The sequence below is a fragment of the Eschrichtius robustus genome, chromosome 10 (assembly GCF_028021215.1).
Source record: "Eschrichtius robustus isolate mEscRob2 chromosome 10, mEscRob2.pri, whole genome shotgun sequence".
NCBI classification, from domain to species: Eukaryota; Metazoa; Chordata; class Mammalia; order Artiodactyla; family Eschrichtiidae; genus Eschrichtius; species Eschrichtius robustus.
In genome coordinates this window covers 75,460,241-75,487,010 of record NC_090833.1, presented here as the reverse complement: position 1 = coordinate 75,487,010, position 26,770 = coordinate 75,460,241, and the positions used below count along the sequence as shown (strand labels likewise).

Genomic DNA, 26,770 nt, shown 5'->3' with positions numbered 1-26,770 from the left:
AAAAAATAAAAATTAGAATCAGTAACTCTTCTGAATCTTAGCAACATGGTTTTTTACTTACTATTATTTACTTTCCATGGGCAGCAAACATTTCAAGAAGCTTAAAAATAGCATAATTTGTCTTGTCTGTATATCATTTCCTTTCTTCCAAGACCATGTATGATGTAAGAAATTATTTTGATCGTGTTAATGTTCTACTGAATAAAATAGATCCAGGATTTTCCAGTAATCCAAAAAAATATTAAAGATTCTGAGGTGTTTTATATGGGTTCTCAGGGCAGAGAATCCAACTCTATGAGGCTGTATTTATGCGACTACTGTTCTTGACCTTTTTTAAAAAAAATTATGTTCTGGGTGATTACATTCAGTTCATTTACAGAAATTACCTCTGGGATCACCCAAAGATTCCTAATCAGGTAGTGAAGTAGGTTACATACAAATCAGCTTCTGTTATCTTGCTTCCTTATCTGTAACACAAGAGTCTCAGAAAGCAAAATGATCTACAAAAGATGATGCAGGGTTTGGAGTCAAGACCAGGTTCAAAACTAACACTGGCTGTTTGCCAGATGTGTTATCTTAGACAAGTCACCTAAACCTTCTGAACCTGTTTCTTGAATGATAAAGTGGGGATAACAATACTACTGTACATAGTACTCATAAAAATTAAATAAGATGAATGAGCACTTAGCCCAGTGCCTTTCTAGAATATATACCACAGAGTTGTTAGGTGTTTTTGTCTAAATGGATTAAAAAGTAACTTCCAAATTTAAAATTCCTTGTTGTATCTCTGTACACCAACCAAGCTAACTTGGATTTACTTCCACTTTATTTCTTCCCTGCAAGCCTCAAAGGTACACACATCCACTTAGAATAACTCTGAATTTTGAAATACTAATTCATAGTAGGAAGAATATTCAGAACTCTGAATATGTGAGAAAACCATTCATGTTAATTGTATAGCATAGCCTGGGCTTCATATTAAGCGAGTAGTCCTCAAAATGAAGATTCTCCAAATTATTCTCTACAGTGAATAGGAAGTCACGACAATGATAAAGTTAAACTTTTTACAAAATAAAATCACTACCAGACACTTTATGCCAGACACAATTCCACTATTTAACAAATCTTCGCAATAACCCTGAGTGGTAGATAAACTAAGCTGTGTTTACAAATGAAGAAAGGCTCAGAGAGGTCAAATTCATTTGCTCAGGGCCACACCCAAGTTTACTAGCTGTTAGCATGAAAATCAAACCCAGGGCTATGTAACTCCAAAGGTCATGAACCTAATCCCTCCTTTCCATTTTAATGCACATAATTTTTTTTTTAAGGCTTAGTATCCTGGAGAACATCCAAAAGGCATTTTAGTGGTCAGAGAGCATTTCTATTTAGAAGCAGCACCCAGTGATACATAAACACAGCACCATCAAGGTGACAAGCTCTTTCCCTGGAAAATGGACCTTACCTTTAACAGAAACGTTGAAAGGCTTTTCCACCATCCCAGCCACCGTGTTCACACTGCAAACCCAGACTCCTGAGTCAGGGGGCAGGATCCGGTGGATTGTGAAGGTGGCCACTGAGAGATGACCCGTGTGGTTAAAGTCTTTTGGCTGGAAAGGTCAAAAAAAAAAAAAAAAAAAAAGCTTCTAGATAGGTATAAACACAAAGGTTCTTAACACTGACCCCATCGCATTGTTAAATAAAGAGTTTTCTAGGGGAGCTTAAGAAGATCATTGCAATGCTTGTATAAGCACTGGCTTATTTCCAAAGCTATTGTAGTAGCCCTGAAAGTTTATGTTGGATTGATGCCCTCGCAGATCCTGCTGTTGTATTTGTGTGTTTGGGAGTGTGGGGCAAACACTTCCAAGCAAAAAGTCTAAGTCCTTCTAAACTGCTTCTGGTAACATTTGTTCCTTTCTGGTCCAATACAGAGATGGCTGGGTGAGAAGACAAAATGGCCTCCTAAAGTGTTTGAGGGGCTGCCAAGTATGGTATTGTGGAAAAGGTCAGGGCTCCAAAGACACATGGACCTGAGTTCATATCCCAGCTCTGCCACTTTTGACCAATTCCTTAGTTACTTAACTTCACGCAGCCAGTTTCCACTTCTGCATAAAGGGGACAGGTAATGTAAAGTAAGATGTGTATAGTATGGTCAGCCCTCACTAGATGGTAGCTGTGACTTCCACTAACTCATGGATACGCCAACAAGATTTTGGAAGCTGTCAGTTGGCTTCTACTACTTAATGGATTGTTTGAGTGGAATCAGGGACATCTGATGTGTGAACATTCTACATATCCTGCCCCCAAGAGGTCATTTGGATCTGCCTTCTGGTCAAGTTGATTTTCAGTCATCTTTGAGAGAAAAATAAGATAACTATTTCAAAATCTTAGATAAGAAAATACATCAATTTCCTGAAGATCACTTGTGACACAGAGAAATTTGAGGTAGTTCCTGTCTCTGCTGCATTTGGGATTGTTGGGACAGGGAAGGGAAACATATCGGAAAAGTAGCTTTTTCCTTTCCAGCAAAGAAGAACGCTGTGGTAGCACCCTAGCCAGTGGTAGACACCAACAGTGAGGACAAAGTGCAGAGGCAGAGACCCAAGGTATGTATTCAGACCTAAGGGATTCTGTGGATCATAGTTCCTGGATTGGAGGTGTGGGATCAGGTCTATCTAGAGTCAAATGGGTTATGCTGAACTCTCCTCTGCTTTTTGTCAAAGCTAACAACACCCGAGCTTAGGAGGATGCAAGCCATGAATGGAATCCAGCCTTCAGCAGGGTGAGTGCTACACTGAAAATATCTAGTAGTATGAGGAGGTCAGATTAAGAATACAGCCACTATGTAGAACAGTAGGGAGGTTCCTTAGAAAACTAAAAATAGAGCTCCTGTATGATCCTGCAATCTCACTCCTGGGCATATATCTGGAGAAAACTACAATTCGAAAAGATACATGCACCCCAATGTTCATTGCAGCACTATTTACAGTAGCCAAGACATGGAAGCAACCTAAATGTCCACTGACAGATGAATGGGTAAAGAAGATGTGGTATATTTATACAATGGAATATTACTCAGCCGTAAAAATAAATGAAATAATGCCATTCGCAGCAATATGGATGGACCTAGAGATTATCATACTAAGTGAAGTGAATCAGGCAGAGAAATACAAATGTCATATGATATCCCTTATATGTGGAATCTAAAATATGACACAAATGAACTTATGTATGAAGCAGAAACAGACTCACAGACATAGAAGACACACTTATGGTTTAGAAAACAAACTTATGGTTAGCAAAGCGAAAAGGGGGAAGGGGAGGGATAAATAAGGAGTCTGGGACTCGCAGATACAAACTACTATATATGAAATAGATAAACAACAAGGATTTACTGTATAACACAGGGAACTCCATTCAATATCTTGTACTAACTTATAATGGAAAATAATCTGAAAGAAATAGATATGTATAACTGAATTACTTTGCTGTACACCTGAAACTAACACAACATTGTAAAATCAACTATAGTTCAATTTTTTAAAAGGCTATAATTTGTTCTACAAACAAAAAGAAAGAAAAAGAAACAGAATAACTCTTACATGGAGGACTGTCCCATCTGGCTTCACCAGGGTCATTTCTTCATTAGCAGGTAGCGGCCAGCCAGATGCTTTGCAGATGGGGTTAAATTTACCACTGTTTACTTCTATGTGATCTGGCAAATCCTCTATCTTTGGGGTCACCCTTGGCATGCCTGAGTGAAGGAAAGAGCACTGTGAAATCTAATCTTTAACACAGCAGAAATAGAAATAATAAAAGTAGCTACCGTTTAGTAAGTCATGCACTGGGCAAGAACTTGGCAAATATTATATTGTTTTATCATCACGTAATAAACTTGTGGGGTGGGTGCTATTGTGGTTCCCATTTTAAAGATGAGGAGACTGAGGGTCTGAGTTCAGGTTCAAGCTCAGATCTTTATGACTCCAGAATTCACACTCTTTGGCCATAATGATGTACTTTCTCAGTGGACCTAGGAGATACAGTCTCAATGTTGAAAAAATCATCAGCGCCACATCTCTGCAGATCTTACTGTCCACTCCCTCTCTTGCTTTTTAAGGGAATTTGTTTTACAAAAACAAAAACTAGTTCTTCTTTCACTCTGCAAGCCCCCAATACTGCCGATCAACAATATATCAAGTTTTGACATCTGAGAGATGTCTCATTAATTGGGAAGTCTGCAAGTGGCCAATGATTAATTATATTCACATTTACATCAAAGAAGTAAACTGGAATAAAACTCCCCCAAATCAATTTCCCATCAATAGCCAAATAAAAAATACTGCTGCCAATATGGAAAGGAAAAAATGTCTCTGGTATCAACAAGGGTATCAGGAGCCCTTGCTTATTATCTGCAGAGTAGAGAATGAATAATCCTGAAAATATAACAATTTTATTCTGAACTGTAAGGTCTTAGAGGATTTTGGACCGTGTGTAACTAAATGTAAGACATGACTGAAAACAGTCCAACACTTAGTAAAGACTGTAGGAGACGGAGATGCACTTAAAGCAAATAAGGGAAACATTGGAAAAGTGGCTTAGTCCTTTCCAGCAAAAAAGAACAACAGTTACCTACATGCTGTTCCATATCCGCGGTGGGTCAAGGTAAACACATCAATATTGATATTTTATATTGATATCCTATTTCTCAGGCCTAGAATGAAACAGGTAAAGTGTATGGAGCAGGAGGGGAAAAGATCTAATAGCCACAAAGGTAATTCCTTGATATATCTGCAGACTCGGAGAGATTGTGATTAGAAAATTTGCCAGACTGTTCAGCCTATATAATTATTGCCATCGGAATTCTTCAAAGCGCTTTGACATTTTCAAACCATGTCTTTCCTTCACTATCCCCTTGCAGTTTCTGCAGCTGGATGGGGGTGGAGGAACAGCTAGAGGGAGGAAGAGGGTGTGAGGGAAAGGGAGCTGCTCCCCAAAAGCCCGGAACCTGGTTCTAAGTTTGAGATTCTCACACTTTTTGTAACATCAGCCTTAGAACAGAAAGGAGGAAGTGGAGCAGAAAATTCGAATCATTAAGTTTGTTCATTGCCCACTTTCAATCCATGTTCTGGCCCACAGCCTTTCCTTCCCTTCCTAGACCCTCCCAGATTCCCGCCCTGTAACAAAGTCCAAATGCTGGGGAAGAGGAGAAAGTATAAAGCTGACAAGCTAAAGCCTTTGAGAAAACAGTTGGTATTTCCCCACATATTTGTTCTAATTTTTAAAACTCACAGGCAGAAGACCATAAATGTCTTATTACTCTGAGTGTAGATTTCACTGGACATATGTTATTTATATTTGACTGAAAAAGTAATATATGTTTATTATTTTTAAATTTTGAAAATATGCTTCTTTGGATTTTAAAAAGTATATTCTAGGGTAAGCGTTAGCAAACTTTCTTGAAAGGACTAGATAAATACTTTCAGCTTTGCAAGCCATATGTTCTCTGTGGTAACTCCTCAACCCTGCTGTGTAAGAGCAATGTTACATGATATATTGTAAACAAATGGCACGGCTGTGTTCCAATAAATTTTTTTTTATGAGAACAGATAGATGGTGGGGCAATAAAAAGGAATGAGATACATACTGACATGTGCTACAATACAGATAAACCTCAAAAAAAGTATGGTAAGTGAGAAAAGCCAGCCACAAAAGACTATGTATTGTATGATGCCATTTATAGAATAGGAAATGTCAAGAATAAGTAAATCTGTACAGGCAGAGAATAAATTAATGGTTGCCAGGTGCTGGGAGGAGGAAGGAATGGGAGTTACTGCTAATAGGTACACACTTTCTTTTGGTAAAATGAAAACATTCTAGATTATGGTGATGGTTGCACAACTCTGTAAAAGCATTCAATTTTACGTTTTAAAGGGATGAACTTCATGGTATAAAAATTATACCTCAATAAAACTGTTTTAAAAAACAGTACACAAGGGACTTCCCTGGTGGCGCAGTGGTTAAGAAACTGGCTGCCAATTCAGGGGACATGGGTTCGAGCCCTGGTCCGGGAAGATACCACGGGCTGCGGAGCAACTAAGCCCATGCGCCACAACTACTGAGCCTGAGCTCTAGAGCCCAGGAGCCACAACTACTGAGCCCGCGTGCCACAACTACTGAAGCCCACGTGCCTAGAGCCTGTGCACTGCAACCGGAGAAGCCACTGCAATGAGAAGCCCGCGCACCGCAACGAAGAGTAGCCCCTGCTCGCCGCCCATGCGCAGCAACAAAGACCCAACACAGCCAAAAATAAATAAATAAAATAAATAAATTTATTTAAAAAAAAATAGTACACCAGATTTGGTCTGTGGGTCAGAGTTTGCTGACCTCTGCTCTACGGTAATTCTGAACTAGAATTATTTAAAACTTCATTTTGAGGAAAATATTTTTCATTTTTTTTCCTTTCATTATATCTTTCTTTTTAAAAATATCTTTTATCCAACTCCCTTCCACGTAATTCTTCCCCTGTTGTGGATATCCAGGGAAAAGGCTGGTCCTAGAGAAGAGAGCAAAAGAGATAGGCAGAGTTCTCAGCTGGCCAGTTATCACCTAATGTGCTACAAAGAACACATGGTTTATTCCTTACTGGAAAGGCCAGTGTGACAGTCCATAGAAGAGATTCAGAAAGCTGTCCTTTAGAACATGGGATATATTCTTCCCTACTTCAGGATGGAAACAGAAGGAGTTTAAGAATCTTGGGCTAGTGGGGCAAGAATTATGCCAGAAAAGCTTGGTTCAGACATGCTGAACCTGGCCCTGACTACAGTGTTACCTTGCTTTACCTTCTTTCTCACACTGGAGCCCTTGGTGTCCCGGAGAGCAGAGGCATCCTTGGAACCGATCACACATCTCCCCATTGGTGCAACTGCACCTAAGCTTACAGTCTGGTCCATAATAACCAGGCTGGCATGCTGTAAACAAAGACATCAAAAACCAGCGTTAAGATAGGGAAGGAGGAAAACTCAGGCTATAGGTGGCTAGTTTTACTTTTTTTCTCCAAGCTACCAAGTAGTATTATTTATCTGAATTACCGAGAAGTTAAAGGGTTGAGGAATTCTGCTTCCAGGAGAGTTGAATAAGCTCCTACCAGGTCACCCTTCTCAAAAATAACAACTCTATTTTAAAAACAACTACCTGAAAGCACTGAAGAGTGATGGGAGGAGGGACAGAGGGGACCAGGCAGGTTCTGAGGGGAACTGAAATTTGGAAGATGGGAATGGTGTGCTCCCCATTTTTCAGCTTTTAGTCTAATGGTTGGTACAGTTGACATTATGTGGGGAAGCTAGAACTCCAAAGAAAACCTGTAGTCTTACTGACAGAGGAATCTTAGAGGACAGAGTCAAAGCAACTAGAGCCTCTGGAAAGTGAGAGGGAAAATCTAGAAAGGAAGAGCCAGAGGGAGGAAGTCCCAAATCTTTGGCTGACCCCAGAACCACACATGTTAAGTGCAGACTTGAAGCAACCCAGCTAAGGCTAAAAGGAATGAACTGAGTTTGAGTTGATGCCTGAGAGTCAGAGTTTGCAGTTTGAATCATACCAAGCTGATTGCCTGATAGGACGTAATGAAACAAAATCAACATTCTTCAGAGAAATGTATCATATTCCAAGTCTCCTCAATGTAACATTCACAATGTCCAAAATACAATCAACATAAGAAGAAATGGAAAATTCTGACCCATTCTCAAGGGAAAAGAAAATCAACAGAGACCAACCTGGATGACCCAGATGTTGGAAATAGCAACTACAATAACTATGCTCAGTGAAGTAAAGGAAAATATGCTCACAACAAATGAAACAATTAGAAATCTCAGCAGAGAAATATAAACTATAAAACATAACCAAAAAGGCATTCTAGAACTGAAAAACGTAATATTTGAAATAAAGATTTCACTGTATGGATGTAGCAACAGAATGGAGATGACAGAAGAGTCAATGAACTTAAAGCTAGATCAATAGGTATTCAGTCTGAAGAATACAGATAGGGAAAAAGTTAGAAAAAAGTGATTGGAGCCTCAGAGACCTAAGGGACAATATCAAAAGGTCTAACATACATGTAATTGTAGGTCCAAGGAAGGAGTCTGGGAGAACACTAAAATATCTCAGTTCATAAAATCTTAGTGATTTCTTGAGCCAGATGTGGGCTGGAATGTTAATAAAGGTACTTCTATAAATCTGGGTCTAGAGACATATTCACCATGAAGTTAATGAAGCTTATGTTCTAGACTCCACACATGCATGTATCCCTTCTGGGCCCTAGCAAAGTTTTCATATATGCACATGTTTTTAAAAATTTGTGTATGATTTTTTAATAGTCTTTAAGGAGGAACTGGATCTACCCCTACTGGGAGGCACATTTTACTTTAAGGTGTACATTTCTGAGACCATGTGGGATTCCTCTACGGCTAAGGCTCCCTCAATGTTCCACAGGGGACAGATATAGCACTTAGAGGGAACTGAGTGAGGTTTTGCAGATAGTTGAAGCTTACTTTTGTGTAACTCTCCTCTTTGTCCTCTTACTCTAAGCCCTAGAGCTATGCTGTCCAGTAGGGTAGCTGCTAGCCATGGATGGCTATTGAGCACTTAAAATATGGCTAATCCAAATTGAGATTTCAAAGACTCAGGACAAAAAGAGGAATGTAAAACATCTCATTAATATTTTTTCTATTGATTACATGTTGCTATGGTAATATTTTTGATATATTGGGTTAGCTGAAATATTACAATTATTTCAACTGAAATATTACAATTATTTCACCTGTTTCTCTTACTTTTTTAATATGGATACTAGAATAATTTAAATTACATATGTGGTTTGTTTATATTTCTACTGAAATGCTCCGTCCTAGAGCATTGTTATCAAGTGGCTGGAGACCCCATCACGGCTCCCAGCAATGCCAGATGTGGAAAAAGCTGAATTTGTGAGGCAAATACTGAAACACCCTTGAGCTCTGCCTAATTCACCAGATTAGCATTCATTAGGGAAGGTCTAGCATATTTGGCCACATGTTCATGTTAAGTTACTGTGTGATACTTGATGTGAAAAGCTTATTGGAAAGTAGATGGGAAACATATACCTCTGAGCTTCACCAAATGGGAAAATATATATTAGAAAGGGTAGAAGGAATCTTCGAGTAGGTGAAGTTAGTATTGCTTGTGTAAGGTCCATGGAAGAGAAGACCTTAACTTCCTCGATTTTCAAATCCCAAATCCTACCTGGATCTGACCTAAAAGCAATGATATTTATGATGCACTGAAGATAACAAATCTTCTATGGGTTTCCAACTCAAAATGTGGTCTGAAAACCAAGAGCATCACCTCAAAGCTTGTTAGAAATGCAGACCCTCACGCCCCAGTCCAGACCTATGAAATCAGAATCTGTTTTAATAAGATCCCCAGGTGATGTGTTTGAGAAGCACTTTCTATCAGGTCCAGAGTCTTAACGTGAAAGCATAATTAACTTTGGATGAAGATATCTTTGATTCAAAACCCTGTAATTCAGCAATAGACAGTTGAGTGAGCAGTCCAGGTATGTCCTACACGATGATTTCCAGCAAGCTGGATCTCCTTGGTATACCTGCTAGAACCTTTTCTCTTTAAGGGTGTGACTGGTGCCTACCTTCATTGCACTGCAGACCCTTCCAGCCTGTGGCACAGGAACACCCATAGGGGTCTGGGAGACAGAACACGTAGGACTTGCATCCCTCTGGTCCACTACACCTTTCTTTACAAGTTCTGCCAAACGTGTGCAGTTCACAAGCTGTGGGTGAGAAAAAGATGATTCAGAGGCAAATATGCAGCCCTTTGAAATGCAGGATTCTCCTTTTTAAGGGTCTCTCCTAGACCAGTGAACATGGAAAATAATCCAATGTAAGCTGTGGAATTGTCAGTGTAAACACACCCTTATGGCCCATTTTATAGATAATGAAACTGCCTCACGGAGAGGACACTGCAGGCACAACCCCCAGTAGTGCAGTTTGCGGACTGCACAAACCTAGGGAGTGGTGTTCACATCATAGATGTCGTAGATTTGTACACTTATTATAACTTTTCAGTGGTTGACAATAAAGAGCCTTTAAGAAAGGGCACCTTTTTTGAATTTACACAAAGGTACCATATGGGCTCACAGAGGCCATTTAGCTTCCATTCCCAACTGGGTCCAGATCTAAAATTCTAGATCCAGCAACAATGGCTTTTTAAATCCACAGGTTACTCATCAAGCACTTTTGACTTACCCTTCTCACATGTTCTCCCCATGAACCCAGGAGGGCAAATGCATTCTCCGGTATCTTCGTGGCAGATCCCATTGTTCATACAAGCAGTGCAGACACGGTTACATTCAGGTCCCCACTTCTGAGCTTCACATCCTTTTTTTAAGGAAAACAAGACTATGGTGAGTGGGAGCACCTTCATTCCCCAAAGCTTTATTGAGCACCTGATACGCGTTAGTCACGTGAGTGGGCACTGGTGAATGAAGATAAATAAAACACAATCTCTGCTCTCTAAAAGCTAAGAGTCCAATGTGGGAAACAGACATGTGATTGAAAATAATGATAACGACAAAGACAGAAGTACCTAATCCTGCCTTAGGGTTGGAATAGGGCATAAAGGAGGGCTTCTCAGAGGAGGTGGTATGTGAGTTGAATCTGCAGGACCCCCTAAGTGGCAAAGAAGATAAGGCTGGAGAACGTGTTCTGGGCAAAGGCTAGGTCAGGAGGAAAACGTAGTATGTTTGGAGAGCTGCAGTTACGGTTAGAGACAAGAGCAGTGGTTTTCCAAGTGTGACCCCTGACGAGTAGCATCACTATTACCTGGGAATCTGTTGGAAATGCACACCCCAGACTCCCATCAATGACCTACTTAACTGGATGAGAAACTCTGGAGGTAGCCTAGCAACCTATGCTTCACAAGTGTTTCAGATAATTCTGAGGCATGCCAGAGTTTGGGAACCTCCAGTCTAAAGAATGTGGAGAATAACCCAAATGGGAAAAGAATTTGAAAAAGAATACATCCATGTATATATGTAACTGAATCACTTTGCTGTACACCTGAAACTAACACAACATTGTAAATAGTTCAATATAAAATAAAGATTAAAAAAAAATAAAGAATGTGGAGACAGAAGACGGCTAAAAGGGGAAGCAGGAGCTAGTAGCCCCCAAATATTTTTCAGGTAGAAAACATATAAGAAATGAAGCAAGATACAAAATTGAAAGTACAAGAATGGTAAAATGCTTCTAGATTCGTGTTTCCTGGCTCTTTCCCTCCAGCACTTGGTGATTTCAGATTGTTATTTAGGATACCTTCTGATAAGGAAAGCTCAGGGGGAGTGGGGTAGGGTGACCGTTTGTGGTCAGGAATTTAGTTTAATTTTTCTTCTGAAAGGAACTAACGTCTTTGTCCCTGAATATTAGTCTCACGGTGGTAAACTTGGACCTGTGCCTACAGCTTATAATATTTTTGGCAAGAACTCCTAGCTATCAGTATTTTCTCTAAAATAATCAGGAAGACTGTCAACACAGACCCAGCCTTACAGGCAACCACTTAATAGATAAAGCTACAAAATGTCTCAAAGCTAATATTTACATGCCTTAATATATAAAGGGAAAAATACTTCTGCACAATTAGTGATTTCTTGAGAGCCAGACCACAGATTATCTTCACATGATGAAAACTAATGATGGCAGGCACTGGAGATGAAAGGGGTTCTCCTGTTACGTTAAAGTATGTTTCTAACCCTGCACCTATCTGCAGACCTGTCCCAGCTTCACTCCTAATCCTGGGAAAGAGGAAGGGATTAAGCTCAAGGAAATACTTAAGGTGATCTCTTAGGGATGCAGAAGCCAGGAAAAGAGTTCCTTGATAAGCAACAAGTATGCAGTTAGGCTTCTGTTATTTTCTTCAAAAGCCTCATGGTTTTGTATTTTAGGAAACCATAGATCCATGGCATACAGAGAGAAATCTTTTTTTTTTTTTTAAATGAAAACTTCTTTCTTTCTTTCTTTCTTTTTGGCTGTGTTGGGTCTTCGTTTCTGTGCTAGGGCTTTCTCTAGTTGCGGCAAGCGGGGGCCACTCTTCATCGCGGTGCGCGGGCCTGTCACTATCGTGGCCTCTCTTGTTGCGGAGCGCAGGCTCCAGACGCGCAGGCTCAGTAGTTGTGGCTCACGGGCCCAGTTGCTCCGCTGCATGTGGGATCTTCCCAGACCAGGGCTCGAACCCGTGTCCCCTGCATTGGCAGGCAGATTCTCAACCACTGCGCCACCAGGGAAGCCCACCAGTTTGATTTTTAATACACATCTTTAAGCACTGACTATTCCTAGGGTTCAAATCTACCTGGAGAGATACCTTACAGTTATGAGAAATGGACAAATGCCTTCAACTGTACCTCATTTCTCAGTAAACATCAAAGAGGTCAAACGGAAGGAAGTACTTTTAAATAGGATGGTTGTGGCCCAACTCAAACTTTCTTAGAATGATTTTAGATATTGGCAGTGCTTCTCAGACAGTTTTATTGAAATAAGAGCCAAAGAGAATAAATGTGCTTCTGGCCATCTGAAAAGGAGACAACCTGGAGATCAAAATGTGTTTGAAGTCTTTTGCTTTATCTTAAAACTTCAGGGAAATTTAAAATTCTAATCTATGATAAGTCATGTATGTTTTGTCATTAAAAAAAAAAAAGCTTTAAACCTTTTACCGTATATCAACATTTGATGTTTCTGATATTGCTGGAAAATCTGCCAATTTACCCGAGACTGTGAGTGCCCCTGGTACATGGTGCTATATCACGCTGGAGAGACCATCTTAATGAAATGAATGCAAATTGTGTCCTTGCCATTCAGACTCTCCAAGAGTAGAGAGGAATGAAAGGGGATTTCACCTGCCCAAATTAGATGAACCACACTTTTCATATGTCTATTGTCATATCGCAGTATCTATTTATCTATTTATGCATGTACCTGCTCTACTTGGGAATTACCCAAGAAGGGACAGTGATTCATCTTATTATCCTTGTATTCTCAACACCAACACAATGCCTGGCAGAGACTTATAATCAACACAGATTTGTTGCATGAATGAATGAATGCATAAACATAATGCAAAGCAAAGTAAGTACTCTTCACAAGTTAGTGAAGCTAGTCATTAGAGGAGTGACAGGGCATCCCTAGTACTTAGACCTGAAGGCCTGAACATTTAATATCATGAATACCTAACATAACCGGAGAAAATTCAGGGCAAATTTTTTGCTTTCTATAGATCAATTTTTTGTAAAAACCACTGGTCACAGTTACTACCCACTTTGATAGCTATCATGGGGGAGAAGTTTTCACCAGTTCTAACTCTTGCATTTTTCAAACCTGAAAACAGAAATCACATTTGAGAGTTAAATGATCTGGAAAGTTGGGATTTACAGGAGACTTAATGTTTAACTAGATATTAGGCCAACCCAGAAGGCCCAACTCATCTCCCTGTAGCAGACACTTTTGGGGAGACTGTCCAGCTCACAGAGATTACCATTCTGTATGTAGTATGTGGCTCCACCCTTGTCTATAACTCACTGGTCTAGGCAAGTAGACACCTGACACATGGCAGGTCAATCTGATTGTTCATCCTGAGAGTTCAACATTTAGAAGTAAAAGAAACATCACTGAAGCTAAGTTAGGGTAATGGTAGCATCCTAGAGAGAAAGTCCACCCTCCCTCCCTGGTGCTGAGCCCCAGATCTTCCCTGGAAGATCTTTTCTGGAATTTGCTTATCAGCTTTTCCATCAATTTTTTTAAGTCTTCAGTATACTTCCAACTAATCCCTGGTTTTTGCTTAAGTAGCCAGAGTCAGTTTCTGCTACTTCCAGCGAAAAATCCTAACACCACACCATCACTTACTCCGGACTATTAGCCTGGTGAAGGCCGAGGTGAAGAGGTTTCCTCCTATGTACCTGGCCGAGTACACTCCAGCATCCTGGGGCTGAGCATGAGGCAGATGCACTTCTAAAATATCAGGTACTTCATGCCGGGGCACTGAATGGATGAAGGAACCTGTAAGGGAGAAAAGTGGAGAACAATGGGTCACACTCAAACACTCCTGTTTCCTTGTCTGCCCCCTCCACTTGATCAGCTTTCTCTGGCCTGATATAGAAAATGTGCTCTAGCATAGTAGATGGGGGGAGAAGAATGAAAAGGCTGAGCTATCGAATGCTCTCCCCAAAGTTGAGAAAAGTATGGTGTTGGAGCAGATAGGTTAGTCTTTAGGATCTACCACCAAACACATGAAGGTGAGGGTAGCCTAAATTTCTCATCTTCTGCAGGGAGAGGCAAACTGACAAAGCTGGGGAAAACATCAGGTAACCTTGCCAACTAATCAATTAAGAGATAACTAGAATCACTACTCCAACCTGTAAGTCATTCATCCACAGAACTCAGAAGAGTCCCCATCAATATTTCAGCGGCATCAGGCAACTGCCACCAGGTGGTGCCAAACCGTAGTCAGACCCAGACAGATTTGGGTTGCGCACTTGGACCCCCAGAACCACTGCCAATTGGCTTTCCAGGCTCACTCTGGTCATTTGCTTAGCCTTGCAATCAAACAGCATCCCATTTTACATGGCAGAATTTAAGAGCCCACGTATTACATCATGATGGGATTTTATTGTACGTTCATAGTTCATATTGTATATTTGTAAATGTACAATGTAGGTAGGTGCATTCATATATGTATAAACACCTCCACTTTAATTTACTTAAGTAACCAAACACGTGACCTAAGACAGCTTCTACCATAGAATCTGATTAGCTTGCATCATAGTAGCTTTACTTCAAACATCTGCCCCCAAGACTGCAATAAGATAATGACCCAGTATGTTTTATGCTATCTGATGTCTCACACAACAGTGTTGGAATGACACAAAACCCATACTCACCGTTTTTGTAAATCACTGCATCTTCTTCTTTAATCAATACCTTTTTGAAAGATATGTTCACATTATCTCCTCTGTCCACAGTCATAGTTAAAGTAGCTGGTAGGAAGGAAGCTTTTAAAAGAGAGAGAAAAAACAAATGAGAAAATGAGGTTATATATCTTTTGAATCAGAGGATGAGGCCTATTACTTGGCAGGAGTCAGCTGGTTTTCATGAGAGCTTAGAGAGCTACCCTGTGAAGGCAGAAGATGCCTCTGAACCAGGCTCAGAAGGACCTGAGCTTTAGGTACATCTGCTTGTTTTCCTCAGCGCCTGCTGACCTGGGCACAGGGTCCTGGAAGACTCCCACACAGATACCGTGGTGCAGATAGTGACGTGGGGCGGACCCAGAGGGAGAGTGGTGGAGATCAAAAAACACCGTGAGCCCTGGAATTAGACAGTCCTGGGCTTAAGGCCACCCTCTGCCACTTACTGAACCTCTTTGACCCAGTTACTTCACCTCTGAAAATCTCAGCTTCCTCATCTGTAATTTAGGAGTAAAAGTATTTACCTTAAACGGTTTTTAGGAATAGTAAATGACGTATGCCAAACCCCTGGGTGCTTAGAAGAGGTCAGAATCCTTCCCAAACATAAACAAAGGCCACGCTGCTGTGGTGACACGTGCAGTGTGGCCATGAACGGCAGGGAAGGCAGGCGGGGGACCGCAGGGGCCACTTGCCGGGGCTCCCTCTCACCTGAGGAGGCGCTTCATTTAGCAATCTAACTGCTCTCTGCGACAGGCTCCTGTGAGAACTATCTGACCATTTCAGGCTGTTGTTCCTTTCTCTGTGGTCTGTTTATATTTTCTGCTCCTTTGTGTGAAGATTGTTTAGCTGACCGTGGGACTTCTCGCTCAGCGTTGTATTCTGAAAAGGAACCGAGATTCTCCACTCGGCTCAACTCCAGTGTGGCTTTACTTTTTCCCCACTCTGTGGCTTTTTATTATTTCAGACTTTGCGCCTCTTAAGCTCCCTGTTTTGGGCGTCGGAACACAGTCACACCAGAGTTCCCCTGCCGCCCAGCCGGCCACCTCCCGCACTCATGGCTCTAGGTGGATCGTTCTCTGCTGAGGACTAACAAAGGGCATCCACAAGCCAGCCTTGCACCTTGGGCTTCCTGATGACACAAGAGTCTGACTTGTACACAGTACGCATAGACTGATAATCATGTGACTCGACTGGATCATGAAAACAATAAGCCCCTATTGACCAGGCATTGTTCTAAGCACTTCACACATATTTAATTTTCGTAATATCTCTAGGAGATAGGTACTACAATTATCCTACTTTTACGTATGAGGAAATCAAGGTCCAGAGAGGTCAAGTAATCTGTTCAAGATTACACAGCAAGTTCACAGGAGAGCCAGGATTTGAAGCAGGTAGCTCAGCTCCAGAGGCCTTTCACAGGTGACATAACACCTTATTTTATAAATGAGATAGCTGAGGCCTAGGTTAGGAGATGACTTGCTTGAGATCATTTGGATTGATTAATTAACTCACAGACCTTAACTACGAACACAATTCACTTATTCCTTAAGCGGTGGAGAAGAAACTAGAAGGTAGTAAAAGTTATAAACAAAGACGCTTCTCATGGATGAAAAATAATTGAGCTAAATTTCAGTTGTCTATTTAATGATAAATAAAAACTGAGAGTAATAATGTCATTTTATGTCCATTGTTATTTTCTATAATTTCATAACAGCCCTGTGAAGACCAGATATCCACAGTCTGTCAGTGTGGAGATGGAGTTAAGGGTGACCAAGTCCCTTCCCAAGGCCTCCTAACAGTAAGTGTGAAAGTTGAGACACAAACTCAAGAGCTCCACACTTGTTCCAGACATCGGCCCTCCAGACTCATCCTGCTCCAGGCCCGGCATCCTTACCTCTCACTTCCAGCCATTCTGAACTGTACTCAGTCCCTCGAACAGATCACGTGATCACTCATGTCCAAGTCATGAACTTTCTCCCTTCTCTTCTGTTCCTTCCTTTCCCCTGTGTCTCACTAAGTCCTACTCATTCATCGGTCTCCATTTAGATGTCACTTTCTCCAGGGGCCTTACACAATCCTGGAATCCAGGTTAAGTGCCGTCATACTGCCCTCCGTATACCCTGCCCTTCCCCATTACAGCCCCACTCATACTAGACTGAGCATTCCAGGAGGGTAGGCTCATGGCAGTTTTGAAAGGCAGCCCAGGGATCAGACCCAAGTTTACCTTCCCAGGTCCAACACGGGAAACCACGTATATGAATGCTTCTAGTTACAATAGTTATAAGACTTACCTATTAATATGAAATCATAATAGTCCTCATCAGATATGCATTTGGTAATGATTAAATTACATAGCAATGTACAGAAAGTTGCTAGGGAGATGTCAGGCACATAATAAGTATTCAGGAAATGTTAACTTCATTGTGTTTCCCATGTGTGGCACAAATAGAGGTTTAAGAATACTTGTGGAATGAAAGAATAAATGAATGAATCTGATTTCAAATTTTCCTATTTTCCTCATACATTTAACATGCTCATTTGAGTTATTTAGATACAAATGGCTCCTCTCGGTCAACTTCACAAATCGTGTTTGGGAAATTGGATGTTCTTAAAGCAAAGCCATTTCTCAAACTAAAAGAGGAAGAAAAATAACCTAGGTTTCTTCTGATGGAACACTCTGTAATAGATCTTTGGATGTGAAAACGTTCCAAACTTCATTTATACCTCCCTGCCCCCAGATGCAATGTGCAGGGAGGTTTGAAAAAACTGCTTTTGACTTTTTTGGATGATGCCATTGATAAAAATCCCTTTGGCCATTTGGAGTATGTGAGCCAATTTAAGCTGTGTTTTGGCACGTCTCAAATGGATTTTCCACTTCCTCCCCAGATGCACGAGTCAGCAGCAAGCAGGGATATAGTGATGTTTATCCTATCCTGCTGTGTCCCTAGGCAGGCACTCCTGAGTTCCCGTGATGTTTTACCAGGGAATTAAGAGCGTCATGAAGACACAGTGTTGGAGATTTTCTTGACTCACCATAAAGGATATCACTTTCCTTGCACCATATTTCAGCCGTTGGATGGTCAACAAAAGAAAATCAGTTCAACAGCTTGAGTTGATGTTGTTATTCAAATACAGGAGAGAAAATACTTCCTATTTTTCTATTTTGTCTAAACCTCCACAATTATGTTAAAAGATGTTATTAACATTTTCCACAGTTGAGTAGTAAAATTAATAGTCCCGCTAAATTACTGCTCATTCCAAGGCACTAAATAATGACAATTACTGAACATTTACTGTGAGCCAGATAATGTTGGTGATTTCATTTGATTCTCAAATGTACGTGGTAAAGTCTCTATCCCCATTTATTTTTTCAAATGAGCCAACTATGATTTCAGGGAAGTAATTTGCGCTGGGTTATACCAGTGGTTGCAGAGCTAGGCTCAAACCCATGTCTGACTAACCTCCACTCCTGTATCTCTGTGCTCTAGGTTGCTTTTTGGGGTTTCAACTAGAGTTGTTGTACTTGATAAAACAAGTGCTCAGAATTGGGGTGGGTGGTTGAAGTAAGTGAGAGTGATATAGAGAGGGTAGTGCAATAAATACAGACTCTGAAGCCAGACCGCTTGGCATTAAATCCTATTCCCACCATTTACAAACTGCTATTGTTATTATTATGTAAATTGTTCTGCAATGTCTCACTTTACAGCGAGCTTTCAGGAACCTACCTACTGTGTCAATCAAATCTTACACTCATGGGAACTGGCTTCTTGCGTATACCATCTTACCCTTATTTAAAACCTAAGACGCTTTTGAAGATATTATTATACCCATTTCACAGATGATGAAAAATGAGATCAATAGAAGTTGAATAACTTGCTTAAGGCCATACAGCTGGTAAGTGGTAGAGAAAGAATTAAACTCAGGTGAATGTGAGTCTAAAAGCCATCTTCTCTTCACTGTTCCTCACTATCCATGCCTATCTTAGCCTCATTTAACTGAACTTAAACTATGCTTTACCTGTGCTGACCTGGACTCTCATGTTGGAGAGATCATTACGGTTGGTTTTTGACTCCCAATATTCTGTTTTAATTTGCTCTATGGATTCTTATTTATACATTTTCAGGACAGCCCAGAAAGGGCACTTCTCATGTCAATCCTGTGAGACCGCTGGGGCACAAATCTCAGATCATCTTCATTCAGAATGTGGGCATATCAGCAGAAGGACATAACTCTTTACACAAGTCAGATCCCAAATGACACATGTGAAAAATAACAGAGCCGACTTTTCAGCCACGATAGCTTTGGCACACCTCACATCCCTTTGTTCAACCTCTCTTCCCTCACCAGAGAGCTGCATTCCTGGGAATTTCTGTTGTGCACTTTTCCCACTCGCCTGATGCCATTTAAAGGTGAATGTTATAGTTTTGCTAAGAGGGCTTTTTCCCTCATTTGTGATGAATAATGATTTTATCACTTTGATCTTAAAATGAGCGTGCTGCCTTCAGATTTTTAAATTACCACCATTAGCAAATTCAGAGAAATATTTTCAGGTAGACCCCAGCTAGGGGCTGACTCTAACCCCTTGCTACTCAAAGTGTGGTCCTCAGCCCAGCAACATCTTATCCCCTGGAACCTTGTTAGAAATGCAGAATCTCAGGACTCTCCCCAAGGATCTACTGACTCAGAGTCTGCATTTTAACAAGACCCTTAGGGTGATTTTATAAGCATTTTTAACCTTGAGAAGCAGTAATCTAAAAAACCTACAGACTCCTATATAAAAAGCTGACAATCAGAAATGTGCAGAGGTGCATTATTTATCTGGATCAGTTTTACAATTAAAAATCAAATCCTAAAGAGCTCACAATGTCATTGTCTCATGAAATGACACACCCTCAGTCCACAGTCTCGTGTGGTTATGATGATGTTAATTTGGTGAGGACCCCTTCATTTTAGTTATAACCAACCCAGAGAAAGGGACTGAGGGTGAGGGGCCAGATCATTTCCATCAGAACAAGGAGAGGTCATTTCTGCTGGAATCTGTACCTTCTTCCCAGTAGATAGCATCAAGAGCACCAGAAGTCTACCTGCCTGTCCAAACCTGGGAGCCTTAGGGCAGAACAGAGTCATTAAATAATGTTTACAATGACATCTCCTCCAACTGCCATGAGTTTGGTGGACTGGCCTAAAGATACAGCTTAGGACCCACTTCTATTTTGGGAGAAAGGTTCCATCACATCACTGCTTTGTGAGGCATAGAAAGGAGTAGTACTCTTCCTTTGCAGAAGGCTCTCAAGGTCCTCCTTCAAAAGTTCTGGTGTTCTGTGAGCAGGGCCTGGGTACTCAACTTCTAAAATTAAATCATGTAGCCTTAAAAAAAGGGCCCCAATTCTTCATCCCTCCCTGTATCCATACTCTTGGCCATGTAATTGTGTAATACCCTCCCATTCTGACTTTAGGCTCAGCTGTTTGACTTGCTTTGGGCGATAAAAGTGAGGCAGAAGTGAGAGTGTACAGTACTAAGGCTAGGTTTCAAGAAGCCTCGTGTGTTTCCGCTTGCTCTCTTGCACACCTGCTGTCTCCATGAGAACATATCTATACTAGCCTGCCAATGGATAACAGTCACGTGGAACAGAGCCAAGGTAGCCCAACCAAGGCCAGCCTAATAAGCCTATAGCCAGCCAATATCCATACACATGAGAAAGCTGCCCAGTCAAGATCAGTAAAGCCACCTCATCAACCCAGCTGACTTAGACTCACAAGCTATGAATGCTTATCATTGTATGCCACCGTGGTTTTGGTTGTGTGTTACACAGCATTACTATGTCAATAGATAACCACGATACCAAGTAACTAATTAAATTGAGTTATTGAGAGATGTTTCCCTTAATTTTTTATTTCCACCATATTTTTCCTCTGAAAACATTAACTTCTGTTAAGAATACTCAGAGGCAAAGAAAACAAATAAGGAATCAAATGAAAAAATGAAAAATCAATGAGAAAGCTCAAAATAGCCCATAGTTTGGCGGTGGACACTTGTCTTCATTGCTGTGAATCATATTATATACACGTAACATGTTCATATCTCCATCAGGACCATGGAGCCCTTAGTAGAACATGTGATATATTTCATTTCATCTCATGAACTAGGCACAAGGTCTAGTGAAAGGATTGTATGTGAGGGAGTTGGACTAGATGATCTCTTGTCTCTAATGCTCTCAGGCAGCTCATACCCAGCCTGAGTGAGCAGCTGCCAAGACAAGAGGCAGGTGTGTGTCTCAGTGGACCTCACCTGCCCACAACCAAGGGGCATGTTACCTTGTTGGCGCATCTTCATGGTCCGTATCCTTATTGCCTCTCCTCGAACTCGCCCTTCACAGAAATAAGCACCATTGATTTTACTAGCCTTTTCTCTCTTCCAAACAACTTTTTTAGCCCATTCTCTGGTTGCATCTTGAGTAACTTCCAGTGGATCCTGGTGCTGGTTCATTAAGGCTTCAAAGTCCCTTCCTATAATGATGGGCTCATGGGGGCGCCATCCAGAGGCGATGCAGGTGAGGGATGTCTCAGCGTCAGACACGAGAGGTAGGGAATTGATCAAGATCAGGTCCATGGCACCGTCCACTGTTGCTAAAAGGAAAAGAGGGAACATAATGTATGAGGAAGGTTATTAACATGGCCCCACAGGATAAGCTAGTGTTTACAAAGCCTTGTCTAAAAATAACTGTGTGAGCAGTCTTTCTAAAATGCTACTCTGATCGTATGCCTATCTCTCATTGGACAAAATCCAAAACTCTTTACCATGGCATCAAGACTCTTCATCACCTAGACCCTGCTAACCACTCCTGCCCCATTGCACGCCCTAGCTGTAATGGACTATCAGTTATTCTCCATTCCCAAAACAAGATGTGCACTAGGTGTCTTTACGCATTACAGTGCCTGAGACGTAGTTAAGTATTCAGTAAGTGTTTGCTGAATTGAGACAAATTCATGATAATGGCATTATTATCATTATCATGAACTGAATAAATATCATTATTTATCATTAATTATTGATCAATTAAGGATAATGTGGTTCTACCCCAATAATAAAGTATTCTAAAGAAACATGTCAATGACATACACCATATGCTAACTTTATAGACTCTCATCATTATCAAAGTATTGCCTGATTCCACATTAAATTCCGCAAGGTAAGGGAGGGACTGAGTGAAGTCTACATTTCCCTCTGACCCTCATCTTTGAAATGAGCCTAATAAGACCTGTCTTGCAGAATTCTTGTAAAGATTAAATGAGATAAACTACATAACCTGCCAAGAACTGTGTCTGCAATATACAGGGTACTCAATGACCATTATTTCATTTCTCTTTATTCTGTTTTCTGAACACCTAGCCCCAAATCTCAAATCTTCCCAAATGTAAAAACAAAATCCTACCTGACTTTTAAGATTTATTTCCGAAGTCATAAAGCACATTTACAAAAAGAAAACCCTCTCATTTCACTTTCTCTCTCTCCCTCTCCCTCTTTCCCTTTCTCTTCTCATTTCCAAAGTTTCAAAGATAAGCAAATGGAATCTGTGCCTATTCTCTCCTCTTGGTGAATGTGGAAATACCAGGGATGGAGGTTGTTTCCTGGCTCCAGTGATGGTTGATTCTCAAGTCTATGTAAAATGATCAGGAGACTACGAAGGTCAAGCACAGCGGGTGATGAGAGCTCCTGGAGTCTCAGGGACCTTTATGTAGATGTAAAGTGATTCAAGTAGGTTCCATGTTATCTCATTTAATATTCATCAAATTCTCTCCTGGGAGTATGCGCCATTATCTCATTTTTAAATATAAAGAAATTAGGGCTCGTAAGATTGAGTAGCTTATTCTATCTTCCACAGCTATTGAAGTCAGAGCTGGAATTCAAATTCTCACTGGTCTTTCAGTTCCTTAGCTATACCATGCCCTTTCCTACCTCAAAACCTTTGGACATGCTGATCCTTGTGCCTGGAATGCTCTTTTCCACTCTTTGCATGGCTAATTTCTCTCATCCTTTGGGGTCTTAGCTTAAATGCCTGTCTCATGGAGGTCTTCTTTACCTATCTTATCTACAATATCTACACACTCTCATCCCACCACCCTCAATTCAGCCTCCTATTTGTTTCCTTCATAAAGATTACCACAACCTGTGATTATTTTATCTGATCTCTCTCCTCCTAGATGATACATTCCATTAGGATGAGAATTGAAGCTGTTTTATTTGCATTGATTTACATAGGAATATTCTGCCTATTCTCAGCATATAGAGGACTCAATAAATATTTGTTGGCTAGATGGATGCATGGATGGACAGATGGACAAATTTTATACCAGATCTAATTCAATTTCACCAATTCACTTGGCTCCCACTTGTTGAAAAATGAGGTTAAAAATGAAAGTTCTCTTCTATTTACAATAGCCAAGACATGGAAACAACCTAAATGTCCATTAACAGATGAATGGATAAAGAAGATGTGATACATATATACACACACCCCATGGAATATTGCTCAGCCATAGAAAATGAAATAATGCCATTCGCAGCAACATGGATAGACCTAGAGATTATCATATTAAGTGAAGTAAGTGAGAAAGAGACAAATACCATATGATATCACTTATATGTGGAATCTGAAATATGACCCAAATGAACCAGTCTATGAAACAGAAACAGACTTGTGGTTGCCAAGGGGGAGGGGCGGTGGGGAAGGGAAGGATTGGGAGTTTGGGGTTAGCAGCTGCAAACTATTATGTACAGGATGGATAAACAACTGTATAGCACAGGGAACTATATTCAATATCTTGTGATAAACCATAATGGAAAAGAATATGAAAAAGAATATATGTATGTATAACCGAATCACTTCGCTGTACAGCAGAAATTAACACAACGTTGTAAACCAACTATACTTCAATAAAATTTTTTTAAAAAATGAAAGTGCTCTTCTGAGTCTAAACTGACCCCTTTGCCCATATTTACAAGACTGTTTTGATAATTACTGAGTTTATTGGGGGGGGAGCAAATGTTATGCTTTTACAAAATGCTATAGAAAGGTGATCAGTGGTTGTTTGCTGAGGGTTTGGAGCTGACTGGTATTCATTTACCAGACCTACTTATGCCAAGCACTGTGCCTGCCATGAAGTCCTCATACAATTTGTTTTCGATGGCATTTGCCAATGTTTGATGTATACAGTGATGTTTTGAGGATGATCCTATTAGGAGTTACATTTTTATCTGATTCACTAAGAAGAATTTCAAAGTCAAGTCTTAATGTAAGTAGGAGTTGGTGTTGCAATATTTTTCTTGTAATATTAACTCAGTATGCTGAGGGAAGAAATCTTGAGTAGAATGGGTTCCCAAGCCTGACCCTCAAACATCTATCTTGCTTCTAGCCTCATTGGTTTAACTTTAGGATTTCAAGAGAGGGAACAGAGGTTAGGATAAGAAAAGCATCACAAGAGAGAATGAGCTAGGAAACCTAGCCGTGGAATTACAGCCTCCAAAAATAACACCAGAGCACAGTTACCCGTCCACACACACACACACACATCCAGCCCTGCCTCTGAGTAAGCACCACCTCATCTCCCACACTCACTCCTTCCAGGCATGTTCCCAGAGAGAGTCATCAAGAGGAAGGAAACACTGTAATTCTTTCAGCTCCAGTGGGATCCACCCCCATTTCTAGGGCCAGCTGAGTGATTTGCCAAAACCAAGGGCTCTGCTCTGAACTCACCGAACTGCATTAGCACTGGCCGTGGTTTATTTAATGACTTTAGGAAATAATAGAAAAAGCAGTTGATTTGAAAAGACAACCACACTGCATCTGTAAATTATTTCTAGGTATGGGTCTAGTTTCTTTTTCCTTTTGTTCCTCCCAGCTCTCTCCCTTTACTTTCAGGGATAGAAAGGGAAACTGTATACTCTGCGAGTCTGGATTTGACTACACTTTGCTACCCTTATTCAGCAGGTCAGTTACAGGAAGCACTCTTCCACCCGTGAGTTCTCTGTCCTTTGTACTGCCACTTACAATAAAATATCAGAAGAATTTTGTACATGAGTTTTAGATACAGGAAGAAATACTTACCACGTTCCTGGAATGAATTTTAAAAATCATCTGTTTAGCTTTCCTAAAACAAGAATCAGTATTTGTTCTTGTTTGCATATGCCCCAGGGAATTTCTGGAAGGTGATACAGGAAGCTAAGAACAAGGGTGACCCATTAGGGGAGAATGAGGTCACTGGGGTGACGATGACGGGAGGAACACTTTTCACTGTATACGTAATGTATACAATGCTCTTGAACCACTGGAATATTATCTACACATAAAAATTAAATGTAAAAAAGTAAATGTTGGGGCTTCCCTGGTGGCGCAGTGGTTGAGAATCTGCCTGCCAATGCAGGGGACATGGGTTCGAGCCCTGGTCTGGGAAGATCCCACATGCCGCGGAGCAACTGGGCCCGTGAGCCACAATTACTGAGCCTGCACGTCTGGAGCCTGTGCTCCGCAACAAGAGAGGCCGCGATAATGAGAGGCCCGCGCACCGCGATGAAGAGTGGTCCCCGCTCGCCACAACTAGAGAAAGCCCTCGCACAGAAACGAAGACCCAACACAGCCATAAATAAATAAAATAAATAAATAAAGATACATGAAATTGCTAAAACTAAAAAAGAAAAAAAAAGTAAATGTTAACTGCTCTTCCCTTAAAAAGGTGCACTTGTAAGGGAATCTAGAGCCAGAGAAATATATATGTCTCTCATCATTTATCCCTACACTCACTCCAAATCTTTTTGGATCACATCCATATAACGCATTTTTTTTTTCTCTCAACTTTGGACTAGTAATAAAAAATGTGACATCGCTCCACAATGCTGAAAAAAAAATTGATTAAAATAAAATTTAAGAAAAGGGAGGAGGAGAGTGGCCCAACTTCACCTTTCAAAGAGAAGAGAGAAGCAGACGCCCTCCTGCCACAGGTACAATTGTAGCCTGTGGCTTCTCGAAAGGGTTCTGCTACTGGCACAGTGACAGGTGTAACTGCTACTGTGACTGATGCTACCCAGGAATCTGCTATTGGTGACATTTTCCTGAGAACAAATGCCAAGAGACAGAGCCCACCTGGGCTTGCACAGCTACCCGTCCCCAAACCAGCACCTTTTCTTCCACTACAAAACTACCCTCTCCAAGTCCTGTCGCAGACAGGTTTTGAGTTGTTTCACTACAACCACAGCCTGAAGAGCTTGGATCAAATTCATTAATCAGTTCAATTCACACTTCTAACATCAAGACTAAGAGTCTGCTGTAAGTAAGATGCATATGGAATTTCATACATCTTACGTGTTTTGGGGATTGATATTATTTTTCCTCAGCAAAGATCTCACACAAACACTTTTCAATATTTGCATAAAAGTGTGTCTTGTTTGTAAGGAGATACTGGCCAATGTAGCACGGCATGCATTGGGTTAACAAATGACTGTTCATCACAGTTGAAGCATAACAATATCCTACAACATTGTTCTGCTCATTATGTTTTCTGTGTGCTGTACAGAACAGCATCTAACATTTTGCAGTAACATTTTCTCACTAAATCTCATTGTGGTGAACACAAAATGCTGCTTAAATCTTCTTTTTGTGTATAGATTTTCTTTTTTTTTAATTTTAGTAATTTTTTTTCTTTTTTTTGGCTTCATTGGGTCTTAGTTGTGGCGCGCGGGATCTTCATGGAGGCGCGCAGGCTTCTCTCTAGTTGGGGTGCGCAGGC

General features: G+C 40.7%; 1 protein-coding gene across 2 annotated transcripts in view; it reads right to left on the bottom strand.

The window, feature by feature from the left end:
• The window catches only part of TEK (TEK receptor tyrosine kinase), a 101,446-nt gene that overhangs the window by 37,080 nt on the left and 37,596 nt on the right, over window positions 1-26,770 (bottom strand). For both annotated transcript variants that reach the window (XM_068552685.1, XM_068552684.1), the window contains exons 2-9: window positions 21,305-21,616; window positions 14,966-15,076; window positions 13,932-14,084; window positions 10,287-10,418; window positions 9,671-9,811; window positions 6,837-6,965; window positions 3,600-3,751; window positions 1,463-1,607 (exon numbers count right to left, since the gene is read on the bottom strand). In XM_068552685.1, coding sequence (XP_068408786.1) covers window positions 1,463-1,607; window positions 3,600-3,751; window positions 6,837-6,965; window positions 9,671-9,811; window positions 10,287-10,418; window positions 13,932-14,084; window positions 14,966-15,076; window positions 21,305-21,616 — 1,275 coding nt within the window. The remainder of the gene's footprint in view (window positions 1-1,462; window positions 1,608-3,599; window positions 3,752-6,836; window positions 6,966-9,670; window positions 9,812-10,286; window positions 10,419-13,931; window positions 14,085-14,965; window positions 15,077-21,304; window positions 21,617-26,770) is intronic.